Source organism: Rissa tridactyla, chromosome 3, assembly GCF_028500815.1.
Source record: "Rissa tridactyla isolate bRisTri1 chromosome 3, bRisTri1.patW.cur.20221130, whole genome shotgun sequence".
Taxonomy (NCBI): domain Eukaryota; kingdom Metazoa; phylum Chordata; class Aves; order Charadriiformes; family Laridae; genus Rissa; species Rissa tridactyla.
In genome coordinates, this window is record NC_071468.1 from 43626472 (window position 1) to 43643439 (window position 16968).

The 16968-nt window shown below is 34.9% G+C and overlaps 1 protein-coding gene and 1 non-coding gene across 5 annotated transcripts in view; both read right to left on the reverse strand.

Moving 5' to 3' along the window:
- RYR2 (ryanodine receptor 2) overlaps positions 1-16968 on the reverse strand; it is a 427534-nt gene that overhangs the window by 123882 nt on the left and 286684 nt on the right. For all 4 annotated transcript variants that reach the window (XM_054193733.1, XM_054193732.1, XM_054193731.1 and 1 more), the window contains exons 41-51: positions 15421-15694; positions 12574-12688; positions 11850-11982; positions 10030-10133; positions 8548-8683; positions 7683-7869; positions 7103-7208; positions 5722-5842; positions 4301-4470; positions 3021-3241; positions 1654-1744 (exon numbers count right to left, since the gene is read on the reverse strand). In XM_054193733.1, the coding sequence (XP_054049708.1) occupies positions 1654-1744; positions 3021-3241; positions 4301-4470; positions 5722-5842; positions 7103-7208; positions 7683-7869; positions 8548-8683; positions 10030-10133; positions 11850-11982; positions 12574-12688; positions 15421-15694 (1658 nt within the window). The remainder of the gene's footprint in view (positions 1-1653; positions 1745-3020; positions 3242-4300; positions 4471-5721; positions 5843-7102; positions 7209-7682; positions 7870-8547; positions 8684-10029; positions 10134-11849; positions 11983-12573; positions 12689-15420; positions 15695-16968) is intronic.
- On the reverse strand, positions 10688-10794 carry LOC128908007 (U6 spliceosomal RNA). The gene has a single exon (XR_008465821.1). It is a non-coding gene; the product is annotated as a U6 spliceosomal RNA (small nuclear RNA).

The window sequence follows — 16968 nt, forward strand, 5'->3', positions numbered from 1 at the left end:
TTCACGAAGCACTGAATATGATTTAAGAGGAAATAAAAACAAGACAGCCCTATTGCAGAAAGTTCATACAAAATTATACAGGAAAAGCATCACAGATTTGAATTCATATGCTGCCTAAACTAAGGTAATTTTTAATTGTAGAAACCAGCAAAAGTATTCACACTAGATAGCACTCGATTCTGATTTAGCCTTCATGATTTCCTCCTCTCTTCCCATTCAAAATTACATTTTCAGATGCATGATTAACTTTTAGCTGTCTCTTTAGACTACTATAACCTGTTTACTAGCATAAGCCCATAAAGAATATGCACAGTATTTTCAAATCAGAAACACATTAGTAGATACACATAGGAGTCCCTTGTTAAATCACTGAAAATCAGTTTACTGTCAGTTAAACCTTTGAAAAATTCTAGTTCTATCTTCAGATAAAGAGTTCACTTTCCTCAGAAGTTCCTATTACTTGTTTAGATGTCAATGGAAAAAAATCATTTTCCCATACTAACACCATGGTTCTCTTCATATCTATACTCTCCCGAATCCTGACTTGCCAAAAGGATCTAATTAGATCTAATCAGATCCTTTTGGATCTAACGATCAGTTTGGATCTAACTGATCTTCCTATTCAGTTCAGCAATATGGGAAAGCCACTGCAGTCATGACCCTCAGGATCAAAAACCCTGCTGTCCTAGATGAACAGATCTCAAGGAGCTGGGGTGGTTCTTTCCCCACCAAAAAACCTGAAGAACCATAGCCACACAGGGATCGGCAAGTTACTGTTTGGTGTTTCCAGCACACAAAATGTCATAATGCATTAGAAAGGTCCCCTTCAGGGCCTTATGCTAAATTAGCAACTGCTTTTCTCACACATAGGCACTGAAGAATGGCTGCTCCGGCATCTTTAGTTTGACTGAGCGCTTCCTGGGGGACACAACCAAATTATGAAGTCTTTGGCAGGGGAAAGACGATGCAGCAGGGCCTGGCTTTGAGACTAGTGATTTAAATTCCTCATCTGAAGTCAAAGACTGTAATCTGGCTAGTTGAAGCCTGCATAATTCTGAGGGGTACTCTGGCACAGAAATCAGGTGTAAAATGCAATTAATCCTGATATGTTGCTTTTAAAGCATAAAGAATTATGAAATAAGATTAAATAGCTTGTTCAAAGTTGTAGTGGGAAAGCATTAAAAAGGACTACTGAAAAATAGCACTAGGTAAGGTGGGAAATGATACGTTCCTTAGAATTGCCAACGAAATCTGAGGATAATTTAAGGAATGCCATCTCAGAAAGGAAAAAAAACCCCACATTTTTCTTGTGCATTAGGAATCAGATCAAAAGATATGGAGAAATCTTTGGGGGGTGAAAACAAAATGAAAGATTATTAAAAAACATGTACTACTTAGACTTCCAAGTGCAAACCACAGAAAGAGTCCGTTTTCCAAGAGCAGGGGAAACCAACACAGAGCGCAGAAGTAAGGGTGCAAACAGAGTATCAATTCCTATCTTCCTTTGCGCGCTGGATTCTGGCCCCCGCCCCCAGGGATTTTTTCTATTCTGTTACCATATAGGCTTACCAAAAAGAAAAAAAAAAAATATATTCTCCATGCAAATACTTTCTGTTACAAGGAATGCTGTTGAATATAAAAATCTACTTCTACCTTGAGAGGCATCTTTGCATGTTCATTTAATAGAGGAACATCAAATACTAATCTTCTTAGCAAATGCTGCATCATGGAAGGCCGCAACTGCCTAAAAGCAGACAAACCATTTCAAAAAGGTGTACCAGCATCGTTCCATGTAAATAATTAATAAATACATTAAAGGAACCTGTCAGTTCTATGCCATTTAAATTCTTCAAATTCAGAAAGCAATTGGCTTTTGCTTGTGGCACTAAAAAAATGTGTTCAAAAGAAAGCAAACAACTGCATACCAAAGAAAACCTTCCAAACAAGCTGCGAATCAAACGCTTTAAAGAATCAGAGAAAATATCTGATCTATAGCCAGAGAAAAATGATGAAGAAAAATACTGAATTTTGATATTGTGTATTATGATCACCATGCCCATGAGAAAAGGCTATAACATTAATTTCTTGAAATATACCTCAATGGCTTTTAAAAATATCCTAACAATAACAAAGACTTAAGGGCACTAAGTCTTTAGATGTACTAAATGAGACACGCAGCAGCGTCTCCAACTAGAAGGACAGAAGAAACAGGTGTAGCGTGTATGTTAGAATGGCATGAACATTAAACCTTTCCAGATAAATAGCAAACACTGTCCCATTTTATTGGTTCTTATAAAGGATATATATAGATATATCTATATAGATATATATAAAGAGATCAATGTGATACATTTTATAAAGAAGTGTTATACAGTACTTTTTTACAGTACTAGAATATAAACGTCTGTCATTTCTGAACACATTTACACATTATGCAAAATAAATTTATGGTGAAATATTAAAAAAAAATATGGTTATTTGAAAGCCTAAATGTTGCTAACTTTAATTAGGAAAGTGAATTCATATGTCCCTAGTCAACTTCTGATAATTGAGCCTGCAAGCTTATAACAAAATTGGATAATAATCAGCTGGTTTTGAGACTGCAGATACCCAGACAAAATTTGTGCCATGGGTATCAAAAATGACGTATAGCAATACTAGTCATTGATTAGGATTTCAAATGTAACGCAACATAAACAAACATCTCCATAGAACTATATAATCCACTGATTATCAACCATATTGCCAATCTGTACAGCTAAAAGCATTTAAATGGCACTTAGTTAATCACCAAGGTTTTAATTTTAAAAACTTGGTAATAGCAAAATAAGGGAGGAGTGCACACAAGTGATTAACAAAGTTGCAAACTGAATACAGTGTATTTAAAAATATCAGAATCATCTGACAGAAAAAAAATAATCTTTATGTTACTGGTGACATAGTTCTGCATTCCTGTGTTATAAATATCATAGGTTGCTTTATCAATTAGCATTCCTGTATAGCTAAGAGTATTTTCTTACCCACAGATAGACAGCAAACACTCTTCAATAGAATCTCGCTGAGCTTTGGTAAGAGAGCATCCCTTTGAGAGTCTGTACACAGTATGTAACAAGGAATCGATGAGAGAAGCATGGTGCTCTGTGCCAGCAAAAAGAGGAGCACATCTGGTCAACAGAGGCAAGACTGCCGTGCAAAGGTATCGATTCAGGGCCAAAGCCATATCCGTAGCACTTAAAGCAGCCTATGAATTAAATGGAACAGAAATTAGATTTGTCTTATCAATGTTGTTACAAATGAAAAGAACTTGTTTCTTTTTCTTTTGTAGTAGTTCTAAAGAGGGAAATTTCCAACACGCACGAGGATTTGATACCTACTGGAAAAGCAGGATGCCTAACTTCCTTTTCTGCTTCTAAAGTCTCACAGATGGCTTTTGGGTTTTTTTGGGTTTGGGTTTTTTTTGTTTGTTTGTTTGTTTTTTAATGAACAAAACCACAAACACTAAAGGTAGCCATTCAAAAACAAAACAGTTTTCAAGACTGTATTAAAGAATGTCATAGTTGCTTAACAGAACACTCTAGAATCAGGTAATACCAGTGAAATCTGCATTTACAAAACTCAGTATGTTTCCATGTTATGATCAAGCCCAAGTTCCAAATGAGGGAAAAAAAATCCTCACCTGCTCTTTGTTAATTAACAATACAATTATTATCAGAAAAATGTTGACATAAAAGGTCAAATAGGGAAATCAACGTCCTTGTTTTAGCCCTCATATAAGCTCTCTAAATCTGATCTTTCTGGACCAAGCCAGTAGAGAAAAATTAGATGGAAATAAGACTCAAAAAAAAAAAAAGGCAGCAATTTTGAGGAGAAACTAAAACAAAAATTTAGTGATTTCCTAAATAACAATGTAGGTGTCCCTAACAAATGCATGGAGATGAACACTTTTCTGTATATCTCTGAAAAGATGCTCTCAATTACATGCTTCATTGGCAGCTTATTTGACTTTGATTCCATGTGCTTCTGAGTACAAGCTCAGAAAATCTCCTGGGGAAAGCCATTGCATCTCTTATGGTATAGGTATCAATGGGAGCCCTTTATAAAGTAAGCGTCATTCTGGAGAATGCTTCTTCACTGCTCTTCAAGTAGTCTCAAAGGTCAGCAGCAACAGGCAGCTCATCCAGCATTTGAGAAATGCAGAAGACAACATGAAGAAATAAAAAAGTGTTTTTTGAAGGATGAAAAATACTGCTGTGTTCAGTAAGATAATGGAACCGAAATAACAACAGACTTAAACCCTTACCGTATCTAAAGAAGCAGCAGCACGAAGATCTGGCAGAAAGCCAACTTCAAGAAGGTGTAGAAGAAAATCCTGGTCCTCAATTCCATAGACCCTGTCAAGGAACAAAACCATGGCTGCCTTGTGATCTGGGCAAAACCCCGCAGACATGTCAGGTTCCACCACAGTACCATCTAAAAGGAAGAAATAAGACTTCAATGACAAGGATCATCCTTCACCAGCAGACCAGGCATTCATGCTACTACATGTCAGAGGTTTTGAGTCTCTCTTAATATCTAAGCATCTTCCCCATGGTTTTGTTACACAAAGGCAACATATTCATAGTTAACTGAAAAAGAAAACATAAGGCAAATTCTACCCAGATAGACCTCAAAATCCATACGTGCTTTTCTGTTCATGCTTTGTATATTAAGGTATTCTTATCAGCCGATATCCTAATGTAAACATCCAAAACATACTAATTCATCTACAGAACTACCTAGTTCTTAGAAAAAGCAGACACAAAGTAAAACATACAACAATCCTATATCAAACACCCCAGGAATGCAGCAGTGGTGAGCACATCTGTAATGTATGACAATGAATGAAGATTGTGCTAAAAAGTCATCTGTATCTGAAAATTTCTGAAATATCTGAAAGGAATTCATTGAAATATTTTCAAATTTTTATACTTTCATTTTCAAAACCAAATAAACAATTCTGTATCTATAAGCTGTATTCTGTGCTACTGAGATATCACCTACAGATCTATCATTATTTGGAATATAAATAAATAACGGTGTAATAGAGTGATTGATCTCTTTATCTCTTCTACTGTCACCTATGGGGCATTCTTGTGCTATAAGTCCCTAGACAATCCATGTTGCAATTATAATGTTCTCTCTCCAGATACCCAGAAAGGCAGATGTAATTCCTTTCCCTTTTATATTGATGCTCACATAGCTCCCACTATCGAAATCAATTCTATATTGGCAGAAAACACGAAGATAAATTTGCATATGCATGTCACACCTATAATTTCACCATAGTTGCTGAAGAACAACTCTGGTGTCTTAGTAAGATCTGCTAGAAACAATCGATAGGGTTAGAACAGCAAAAGCTAAGGATTATGGTGTCAAGCAGAGAAGCATAATTTTAAAAAATATTTTAGAAAAATAGGAAGTAGGCATTTTCAAATTTCTTTTTAAAGTTGAAATAGATTTTCATGATTCAATTTAAATTAATGTGATTTACATCAGCAATTTAAGTGTACACAGAATTATTGCCTATAGCATGCAGAAAATTTTTTGACGTGTTTAAAATACACGATTTCTCTTCTAATTCACGTAATAAATGTTTTAATTTCTATAACATTTTTAAATATTGAGAGAAGTATGAGTATTAATATGTTGTTAAAAAAAAAAAAAGGAGAGTAATCATCTTACCTTTAGCGATGGTTGGCATATGGAAAGGAATACTGATTACTCCCACCAAATCTTCCAGTGGAATTAAAGACCGTAGAATTGATCTGATTCTAATGGCTTCCCCTTTACCAGCATGGATTAGCTAAGGAAAAGACAAAATATTAACAAGGTGGTCTTTTTATCCTTTATATGTGTTCATGTTCTGGAAACTTTGTGAACCACAGATACATAAGAATGACCGCTCTCAAAATCGCATTATAAATAATAATGTAAATTTCATGCAATTTGTATTTATTTGATGTATTTTGGATGCAAATGTGCAAAGTCTAGAAATCTAGATATTTGGTTATTAAATAAGACTAAGCCCATTTTCAGAATGGAATGTTAGGTAAAATAGGTGAGCAAAGCATTAAAATGTAGCACATGGGCTGGTGTGGGGGAGCAAAAGCAGATTTTCAGATTTAAAAAGCCAGTTTTTCTGTCCTTGCCAAATAACACCACTTTCAGGTATACCAGTTGTTCTGGTTTTGTTTTAAAAAAGCAGCGAGAGAGGGAGAAAACAAGACTTTTTTTTATTCAAACAAAACAGATGCTCATACACTGACCTTATTATATAGATACCCCTCTCTCAACTTATTGATCTCTGCACAAATCTGATACTGATCTACGCTGATCTATATGAATTAGGGCACATTTCAGGATGAAATTGAAAACTATGCATAACTAAGTAAAATTTCTGAAGAACAGGAAGGTAAACAACAAATATTTTCAAATAGTGTCAAGCTCTTAGTTCCTAAGTGGTAAGGGCTTGGTTTTTATGGTGTGACTGTCTAATTCTTTGTATCTAATGCCTGAAATAGTGACATCTTAACTTTGAGAAGGCTTGTCAGTGTGGATAAAGATTATGAGATATCACTGTGTCTGTCCAGGGACAACGTTTATTCCTACTTTCTAAAAGAATGCCCTACAATATTTACTCTTTTATATGCAATTTAAACAGTTTGTTTAAATAAGTATGCAAAGAAAGTAAAATCATAGTTTAAAAAAAGAAATAATCACTCTACACCACCACAATAAATAGGGAAATTTGAGGAGTTTGATTGTCAAAATGGACAATCAAACAATATTAATGACAGAATGTTGCTGAAGACCAGCCACAGGGAACAGTAATAAGCATATCAATGGAATAATTCCTTTAAAAAGAACAGCTTCTGAGTAGTTTACAGAAATTCCTTGCAAATTAGCAGATAAACACTTTATGTATATTAAGACACTATGTAGCCATATCATTGCTTTAATACCTGATAATGTGTTACTGTGAAAAAGCCAAACAGAAAACCACTGAACAATCAGTAAAACAATTATGCCTTTACTTTCCAATGCATGAAGACATAAAACTTACATGCATTTCAGGGGCACAACGTCCTAAGAGATCAATCAAAGCAGCATAGAAGGTCATGATTGCATTTCCCATGTGAATAGTGTCATCTTCTTGTTCTTCCATTTCACTGTAATTAGTTAAATATTAAAACAATTAAAAGATGAAAAAAATACAACGAAGTTTTTACATCAATAAATAAAGAAAATCTGCTCATAGGTGTAACGGCTTACACAGTGGCTTCCTGTTAACTAGCGGCCTTTTAGCAGACTCACATAGAATGGAATTTGTCCATAAAAGATCGTAGTGACATCTATGTAATTACCATTTATCTGTCTCATTTTGCATCAGGGGATTGATTCTTAACTGACTGACAAAGAACAAAGAGCATTCTAAAGAGGATTTAATATTTAGAGAGAGTTATTTAACTTAACAGTGCAGAGGAAGCACTATTTGGCAGAAGACAAATCTCTACCCTCCACAGCATCCAAGGAAGAATCCAGCTGATAATTCACATGTTAAAACAAACAAGTCATTTCATGACTAAGATTATAAAACCAATAAACAAAAATGATGGCAATGTAAACATTTCCACTGCACCTACAGGGTTTTACTACATCCATTACTTGGGGAAGGTCCATCTCTTGTTGGATCTTCTGATATTTGTATTGCTTCCTCCATGGCAGCAAGTAACCCATTGCCTCCTTCTCCTCTTAGAGCTGGACCAAAACATTCCGGTCGACGTATAAGCAGTCTGACTACAACATTAGCATTCTCCTCCACACTCTCTCCTACCACATAGAACAAATATCAAGGACTTAAGATTATATCAAAAAGACTTCTGAAATATAATCAGAAAAAGGTACACAAAAGTGCAGAATGCATGCGTCTTTTAACTACAAAACAGTTTAAATATCACGACAAAGTTACATAAACACACAAACATACTCCTCTATTATTGTACTAAAAGCTATGAAATAACACCTGTGATTTAATACAAAATCAAACAGAGCCAAAGAAGTAACTATATAATTTTTAAAGCATCACTAAAGCTACTGATTTGTAGTGAAGACTCACAGTCAAGTGTGAGAGTTAATGAGGGGACCAATATAGCTGCTAAACACTAAAATTGGACTATCTAAATCTTCATCAAAAGATGGAGGTTTGGCTCTATGTCTAGCATGAGTCTTACCAGAAAAAGATTTAGGACTTTCTGCTCTATTTCCAAAGGAGATGGGCATTTGAAAGACTAAAGATGGATTTTAAAAATGGGACATAGGCTTGTAGGAACCTATATAACTTCTGAAACGGGCATCTAAGTTACTATGTGTCTTGCATAATTCTACTATTTCTGCAAATTGTCCTTTAAATTTATGGTAACTTATCGTGTTGGCTTGTATTATTATTTTAGATGACAAATTCATTTGAACGTTAGAGGAAGTTATAAAATTTATAGGCTTCTACTCTACCATTGCAAAAAACAGCAAAGCGAAGAAAATCTAAATATCGCTCTCCTTCAACTGGATTCCATCCGATGTCTGGGTAGCCTTTAGAAATCAACAAAGGACAACTCTGCAGTCCACATCCAGCCAAGTAGCGAACCACCTAAAAGTAAGGTAAGACAAAAAATATATTGATTGTAGAAAAGAAGTGTAGTTTCAAAGGGAAGTATCCTCATACAATGTCTCAGATATGGTGTCCCCATTCCCAACAAAACCATATCATACTTTGGGCAAATCAGAAGAGTAGCCTCTTTCTTAGTTCACTTTCCCAGCCTTTTCCTACTTCTGCCATGAACTGCAAGACCTTACTTATCTCAATTCCATTTTTCCTCTCTCTAAATCACTCCTTTGCTACCTATATGCCATTTCTCTTGCAGTGTTAACAATTTGCCAGTTTTGTAATATTCCCCAACTACACGCTAACCATATTTGAAAACATGTCTTCTAATATAACTCACAGGTCTACTCTTTTATTTTAACCTTTCCTTTTCCCTTGCCTTTTTTCTTCCTTCCTTTTTAAACACACATCAGTAACACTCCCTGTAATTCAGATCTAGAGTTTCAGTAGTAGTTTTCAGCTGTCCCTCCCCTTTCTGAATTGTAAGCATAGCTTTTAACCAGTTCAGACAGCTTCTTTTTTTGCTGACCATTTATAAGAACAATATGTCTGAAAATGTCCTTTTAAACAAACATGGTCCATCTTCCTGTTCCAAGAAAGGATCATCTACACTTAATATTACTCCTGACAGATGCTTTCCTGTGAAGGTTATAGCATCTCCAGAATTGGAGGTCTTCACGAACACATTGGACAATGTATTTCCACTGTCTAACCTTCTATTAGAAAGTTTTTTAATATCTATTTTGAATCTGCCTTTCCATTATTTAAGCCACTTTTCTTATCCACCAACATAGTAACCATTATTCTATTCCTTCTTGCAACAGCAATTTACATAGCCTACACAATTGTCAGATGCTCACCTGAGTTTTTCATTCTTTAATCTAATTAATCCCAATTCATTCAATCTTTGCTGAAGCATCTTTATATATTAGGAAAATACACAGACAGATATAGCTAGGTATCTCTATGAAAATTTGTCATATATTGTAAGCTTCTAGTAACACCTATTGCATTATGCCACCACTGCATGTCACCATCAAGACAGAACAACAAAGAAAGATATTAGCAATAAAGTTTTGTTGGGTGTGGACTCCACTATTGCTCGAGGCAATTCCTTTTGGAATACACTTGTGTATATAATAGCCATAAACTCAGTTCAACTATCCAGACCACCAATAGAAAGAACAAACAATCAGATCCTGATAGTCTTCCTCTGAAAGGTACCTAAAACTCCCATAAAATTCTTACAATCTCAGATTTTGATTACTCCAGAAAACAGGAATCTTCCCCCCTCTGCAGGGGAAAAAGTGCTTAATAAAGAAGCTACCAACCTTCTCCAGATCAGGCTCCCTTAAAGCTAGTGCAAGTTCATTGTTATCCATCACAGAGGCTGCTGCAACATCTAAAGGAGTTGATCCTCGCATAGAAGGAGAGGCTGTTAAAGTAACATTTAGTTTCAACACCAATGTAATAAAACCCCAAAAATTCATAGGAAATACATTAACAATTGCTTTTTTTAATAAAATATAACATTTTGTCATTACTTAGCACGATTATAAACATACCATTTATACCACTCAGTTTATAATAAATCATCATGTACTTGCATGAAATTTGACATTGATATGAAATCAAAATACAATGTAGATGTTCAAGCTAGAAACAACTTTTCTTACACATTCCTATTCTCATCAAATACTTTAAGATCTCATTCCTTCTGATTTTCCTAACTGACACAACTTCATTTTGAGGAAAAGTTAGTGGGGATTTTATACCTAAACCACTGATATTTAATCAGATGTATTGAAATAGAAAATATAAAACTATAGAAAAGAATTATAGAATATCTCGAGTTGGAAGAGAGCCATAAAGATTACCAGGTCCAACTCCCTGCTCCTTGCAGGACTACCTAACACTAAACCATATGACTAAGAGCATTGTCCCGACACTCTTTGAACTCTAAAAGGCTTGGTGCTGTCATCACTTCCCTAAAATATGGAATGCTTCACGAATTTGTGTGTCGGCCTTGCACAGTGGCCATGCTAATCTTCTCCATATTGCTCCAATTTTAGTGTATGTGCTGCCAAAGACAGCACAATTGAATGTCTGGTGGTTTTCTCCTGTCCCTTTCAACAACCCCAAATTATCAGACCTGCTCAGATGACAGCAGCCTGATCATGGCTCACACCATCAGCTTAACCACCACGCAGAAAGTGAAGCCTCAGAGTCTGATCCATTTGTTGCTACAAGACCAGCATTTGTAAAACCAGCAGATCAAACAATTAAGGTATGTAACTATGGCTAAGACATTATAGGCTCATGGTGAATGCTCTGAAGACCAAGGCATTCATAGCTATAACATCTTTAAGCTTTAAAATGTAAGATTATGTGTTACCTATTTCTTAAAAAAATGGCAGTCATTATAGCATTAGAAAAAGCTAAAGTTTTGATAATAACATTCCAAATACATTTGATTTGGACACTTTCTCTCCAAAAAGATTTTTAGTTTATGCTTCTGTCCTGTACATGTACATTAATAAGCAATTTGTGATCATTTAAAAAAATTACTATGATGATTCTAAATAATTATCTATTTTCAATTATAAGTACTAAATTAAATAAAAGATAAATATGTCTCCTCTATAACACTTCAGCCTAGAAAAGAAAGGCTGACATTTTAAGAAAATTTCAAGATTGATTTCTGGGCATCTATACGCACATACCCAAGCAAATAACCTCTGTATTTCTCCCAGTGACACAAGTATACTGAGCAGTTTATATAACTAAGGCCTAATGAAATGTTGCCAATACTTATTTATGATTCTCTTCATCAAAATCAGGATTTTGTTCTGTTCCCCAAAATGTGCAACTAAACACTGACTCTCTCTTAACGTCTCTCTTAACATACAAAAAAGCATATACTAAATTACCTCAACTTAATGCTAGTGTCAAGGGTTTGTTTGGAGTTAGCAATACAGTTAATGAAGATATTTTTACACTGGGTAAAGGAGAAACTTCAACAGAAACAGAGGGCACAGAAGGATGTGGAAAAGCACAGGTGGCTATATACACACACACAAAAATCAGCAGAAAGTTTTAAGATTTTGGTTTCTCAAATCTCAATCTCAAAAGCCACACATTTATTACTTACCAAGGCCAACACTGCTGTTTTCCAATAAATAGCTAAGATGATCAAACATAGCTTTTTGATTCTGTCTGCTGATACGGCAAAAATAACATAGAAAACGACAGCAATTTGCCACCATCTTTGGAAAAGTGATTTCCTAAGAAGCAAATAAGAAAAGACTGAAGCTCAGACTCTCAGGCATAAAACTTGCAAAATATCATTTATGTAACAGCCTTTTAACCCACTAATATTTATGCATTGTATTCATTGCTCCTCAGTGAAGTTAAGGAGGTGTTGATTCACCCTGGAATCAACAGGGCTTTCTCAACAAGGAAATAACTCCTTAAGTCCCAAAGATCAAGGTACGAGCCTGAGAAACAAGAGCTGGACTCACCCATAAATTCTAGATTCAAACATGGAAGAATGTGAATGCTCAGATTCAGAGTAATATTGCATTGATTTTTAATTAGTTTCTAAAAAGATCTCCCCTTTAAAACCCAGTAATAAGTAAGTATATAAAGTGCTACTTGCAGTTTTTTCTATAAAGCATACGAAATGACAATGCTAATTATATCTTCCTCTATAATGGAAGAAAACATCCTTCTAAAAATTTAATCAACAATTGTGCTAATGGAAATCAGTAAGAGGTTACAGTCTCACTACCTCCAGTAACTGCTCAGCACCTTACAGGATAAAGCCGTGAACAGACATATTCTAAACTCTGTCTTCTAACAGTGAATCGCTTTACCTTGGATTCTCCTCCACCAAGCACATTTACCATCACTTCCATGACAGTTTCATGCATGCCTAAAGCTCTCATGAGATTTGGATGTTGGTAAAATACTTTATTATTCATGATGTCTCTACAGGAAAACAAAATAAAAAATTGGATTAAAATGTTATGGACCAATAGTTTACCTATCATGTTATTTGCAAAGCTGATTTACTGTGCAATTCTTCACCACCTGAGGTGAAAAATTACCTCAGGGATTTTTCAGGCCGAGTCTCAGTCTCCCCTGATTGTCTATTTTCCTACGCACATTGTGGAAGTACCTGACCTTTCTTTTCCCATATTATAGTTATTGCCCTAATTACCACTTGATTACACCCAGAGTAGGATGCTCTTCTATTTTCATTAGAAATTTAATTCCAGATCTAAAAATATTTTCTGACAAGAGCATAATCAAAACTGCTATATTAGCTTAAATTTTAAATTCAACTAATCAATATTTTTGGCAAAGCGTTCTTTTCAGAATACTTTAATCTTGAGACATTTGACATCCACCATCAAAACCAAGAAAAAACAATTGTAGGGAAAAAATGTATATCCAGCTATCCTCTAAGCATCAGAAAAAGAAGCTGCTTAAATATTAACCTTACTTCATGAGTTACTGCTCAAAAAAACTCTTCTCTCCTACATACTTGAGCAGAACAGATTCACACAATTTAAAATCAGTCCTGAAGAATATAATGTCAATATTTTATTAGATGTGTTATGTCCAATAAAAATGCCTGGTTTAAAAAGTAATTAAATTTCTAAAAACTGTAATTAGTCTTGAAATGATACAGAATTCATAAATAAATATGAAAGCATTCAGGTCATGGGAGAAAAGGACTAACAAGTCACTATAAAAAATACTGCTCAAATTCCACTGTGTGTTTTTTAGCAGTCTTTTTTTATCTGACCTAAAACTCCTGCAATCAGGCAAGGAAAATTTCAGCCTTATAAAAGATGAGACATTAAGAAGACTGTTCCATCACTCTAAAAGCTACAAATCTGCAACTATCAGTCATGCAAAAGAATGCATGCAATATGTCTGATGTAGGTGGTGTTATCAGAATTTTTGGCTCCCAGTAACTCCCAGAAAGATTAGTTGATTTTACCCCCAAAGCCTACAACCGGACTTCATATCAAGTGATGATAGAGGACAGGCCCTGCCTCCAAAAGCTATCCATACCAAATGTCCTTTCTGCACTAATGCTTCAAGCTGTGGAAAAAGACCTCAATGGTATCAATCTGCCAAGTCATTCTAAACTCTTGATTTGTTTACAGCAGCTTTCTTTTACATAAATAATACAGGACAGAAAGTCAAAACATCACCTCAGGGGCTGGCCAGCAGTATTACACTAGTTTAGAAAGTACATCCACTTTCAGTGTTTTGTTTACCTGTGGACCACATTATGAAATGTAACACTTAAGAAAAAAAAAAAGAAGTCTTAACAGCATTTTTGAGGAAACTGAGTTTTTAGGCAGGAATGAGCGACAGTTCCATTTCTCAGATGGAGGAAAGGAATACTTTCCACTCGCAGCAAAAAACTTGGCATTTCTAAATAGATGCTGGAGCCCAGGTTAGGCTATATAAGGTACAAATGGCACAGCTGGGTAACCTACAAGATAAACAAGACTATGATACAGGCTACCAAGAAGGGTGATAGGAACGGGCAGTGAGAACACTAGCTAAACAGAAAGTGCTCTTTCTTTCTTACACCAGACTTTCACATGTCACCAAAAACTTTGTTAAAACTAAATCGGATTCACAAAATCTTAGCTTTTAATTCATAGCAGAAAATCTTGAGTAAAAAAATGTAAAAGAACAAAACAAACGCAGAACATGAAATGAAAACTCCTCTGAGATTGTTTTTTCCCCGGCACAGTTCCAGAATCTAGTAATCACTCACTCATTTTAGACTTTGTTACCTTAAGTGAAATGTAACAACTCAAATTTGAAATACAAAGGTAGATTTAGAAACACCAGCATTTTGTGTCTCTTGACTGGTGATGAACTTTCCCCTTTGCCAAAGCCTTAGCATGAGTATGCTGAACATGCTGAACATTGCAATAATCAGGGAACGTTGATGGGACCTGCTGGCAAGCTAAGAAATAGGCATTGTTCACAATGATGCTACAAAATTACATATAGACATTATTTGGATATTTGAGGTTTTCAATAAGCTGGTAACATTTCTTTGAAAAAAATGAGAGGAAAAAGATAAACTCTGCTAGTAGAGATGATCACGTTTTCTGTACTGTTTTCTCCAACTATACTCTTTATTAGGCTGTATTTCACTATTATTAATCATATAATTATGAAAAATAAGACTGGGTGAACTACTTAATTGTTCAAATAATGCCAACTACATTCAGTGCAATAAAAAGATGGCACATCTACAAACACAGGTAGACAAAACTCCATTAGCTGACTGCTGGGGAGAATTGTACGTGTCAACAGCTGCCACTGCATTCACATAAAATGGACAGTGTTCTTGATAGGATTCTCCACAGCCATACTGTTTAAAATATAGTAACAAGAGATATGTTGTAATATCATAAAACATTACATACTTGTTTTCAACTTTTCTCACAAGATGTCTTACAGATGTCATTTGCTTCTCTCCAAAAATGATGCATATAATACTATACTGCAAAGGCTGTACGTTACAACTGAAGATAGTACACAACTGATACCAGTGTTTGCATTTACACCTATATAGACTTTTCACATTCAAAATTCATGTGTAACCTTGGCCATAACCATACAGCAAATAACAGCAAATATTTGTAAATAAAGAGTTGTTACACACTCTAGTTATTTACCCTAATCCACGAATCATAAGTTTCTCTTCCTCCTTCCCCATTCTGACACTAAGCAAGGAACGGATTTGGCCGAGAGATGCCAGAAGATTGATTGTGTCTTCCACAGACACACTATTTATGGTGTAGGTCTTTGGTAGGGCTCGAACCAGGCCACCAATGCCGTCGTATTGGCGATGTAGCAATACAAACATGGCCCTCACTAACTCTGGGTCTTCTATCACTGATTCCTGGGCCCAGCGTACCATTGTGTCTGAAATCAACTGCTGAAGAGTAGCTGTGAAGAAAATACATAAATCAAAAAATTACCATTAATTGTTCATCTCTGTACTAGTAGTCCCTAAGAACCCATTATGCAACATGAATTGGAATGAATTCAATTGTTAAGCACCTTTTACTTGGTATTTCTTTAGCAGACTATCAAAGGAAAATAAAATCAGAGAAGCAGGAACATCTCAAAACCAAAAGCCTGTATTTAAAGTTAAAATACAGAAAATAAATCTGATAACATAAAAAATTACAAAGACATACAAGATGCTCACAAAGTTACCAAATTTATTTCTACATATTGCTTTCAAGATTTTCCAGAAATTCAGGTCTGAGGGTTTTTCTTACATATTATGAAGACTGGAAAAATATATTGGTAGCACATGTAAATGCTGTAATGCTTATTTACATGTCTAAGCTCTGTATCCACTCAAAACTTTATAATGTACAAACCAGAATAATTTAACTTAATCCTTTGCCAAAACCAAAGGCCTTTCAAAAGAAATAGAAATGAAGAGACTCCAATCAAATAAATGGCAAACCATCATTTGAATATTTTCAATTCAGTCTCTAATGAAACAAGAAACTAATATCTGGTATTCTCACTGACAATCTTTATTAGTTTTATATTTGGGAAAATCGTATGTTAAAACAGACAAGCTACATAATGTCATTTAAGATTTGAGACTACTGTTTAGAAAAATTACTCATGAACTAACAGTCAAGGCAAAGTACTTGATAAAGACAATTGAATAATGTTCTTTTTCCCATCTCAGGAAACTTCCATTCAGGTTTGCAAGACTCTTGTCAGATCAACTCAGGATTCTCTTGAGATATCCTGATATTTACACACTGGAGAATTTCACCGTTAGTACTTACCTAACTAAACAATTTATTTCCATGTCAAGCGGATAACAGCAAAAGTTTGACAAGGGAAATTTGATAATCCCTCCTGAAGTTCAATAAAATGCCTAATAAATATTCTGATGATGAAGAAGGTGGCTCATGCAGACCGAACATTAAAAATATTTTCAAATTAGAAATCTATGTGTTGAGACTGTAACATAATTTTGGAGTAAAGCAGATGCAATTTCAGGCTAAACTCAAACAACAAAAAACCCTAATAAAAGTACTTAAAGAAAAATATCGAAGCGACAGGAATTTACTGAAAAGAGAAAGTTTAACAAAGAAGAGAATTTGTGCTAAGACGTGATAATACAGGGTAAAGGGAAAAAAGAACAATAGTACTGTATTTGATGCTATGATTTTATTGTTCCTGTCCAA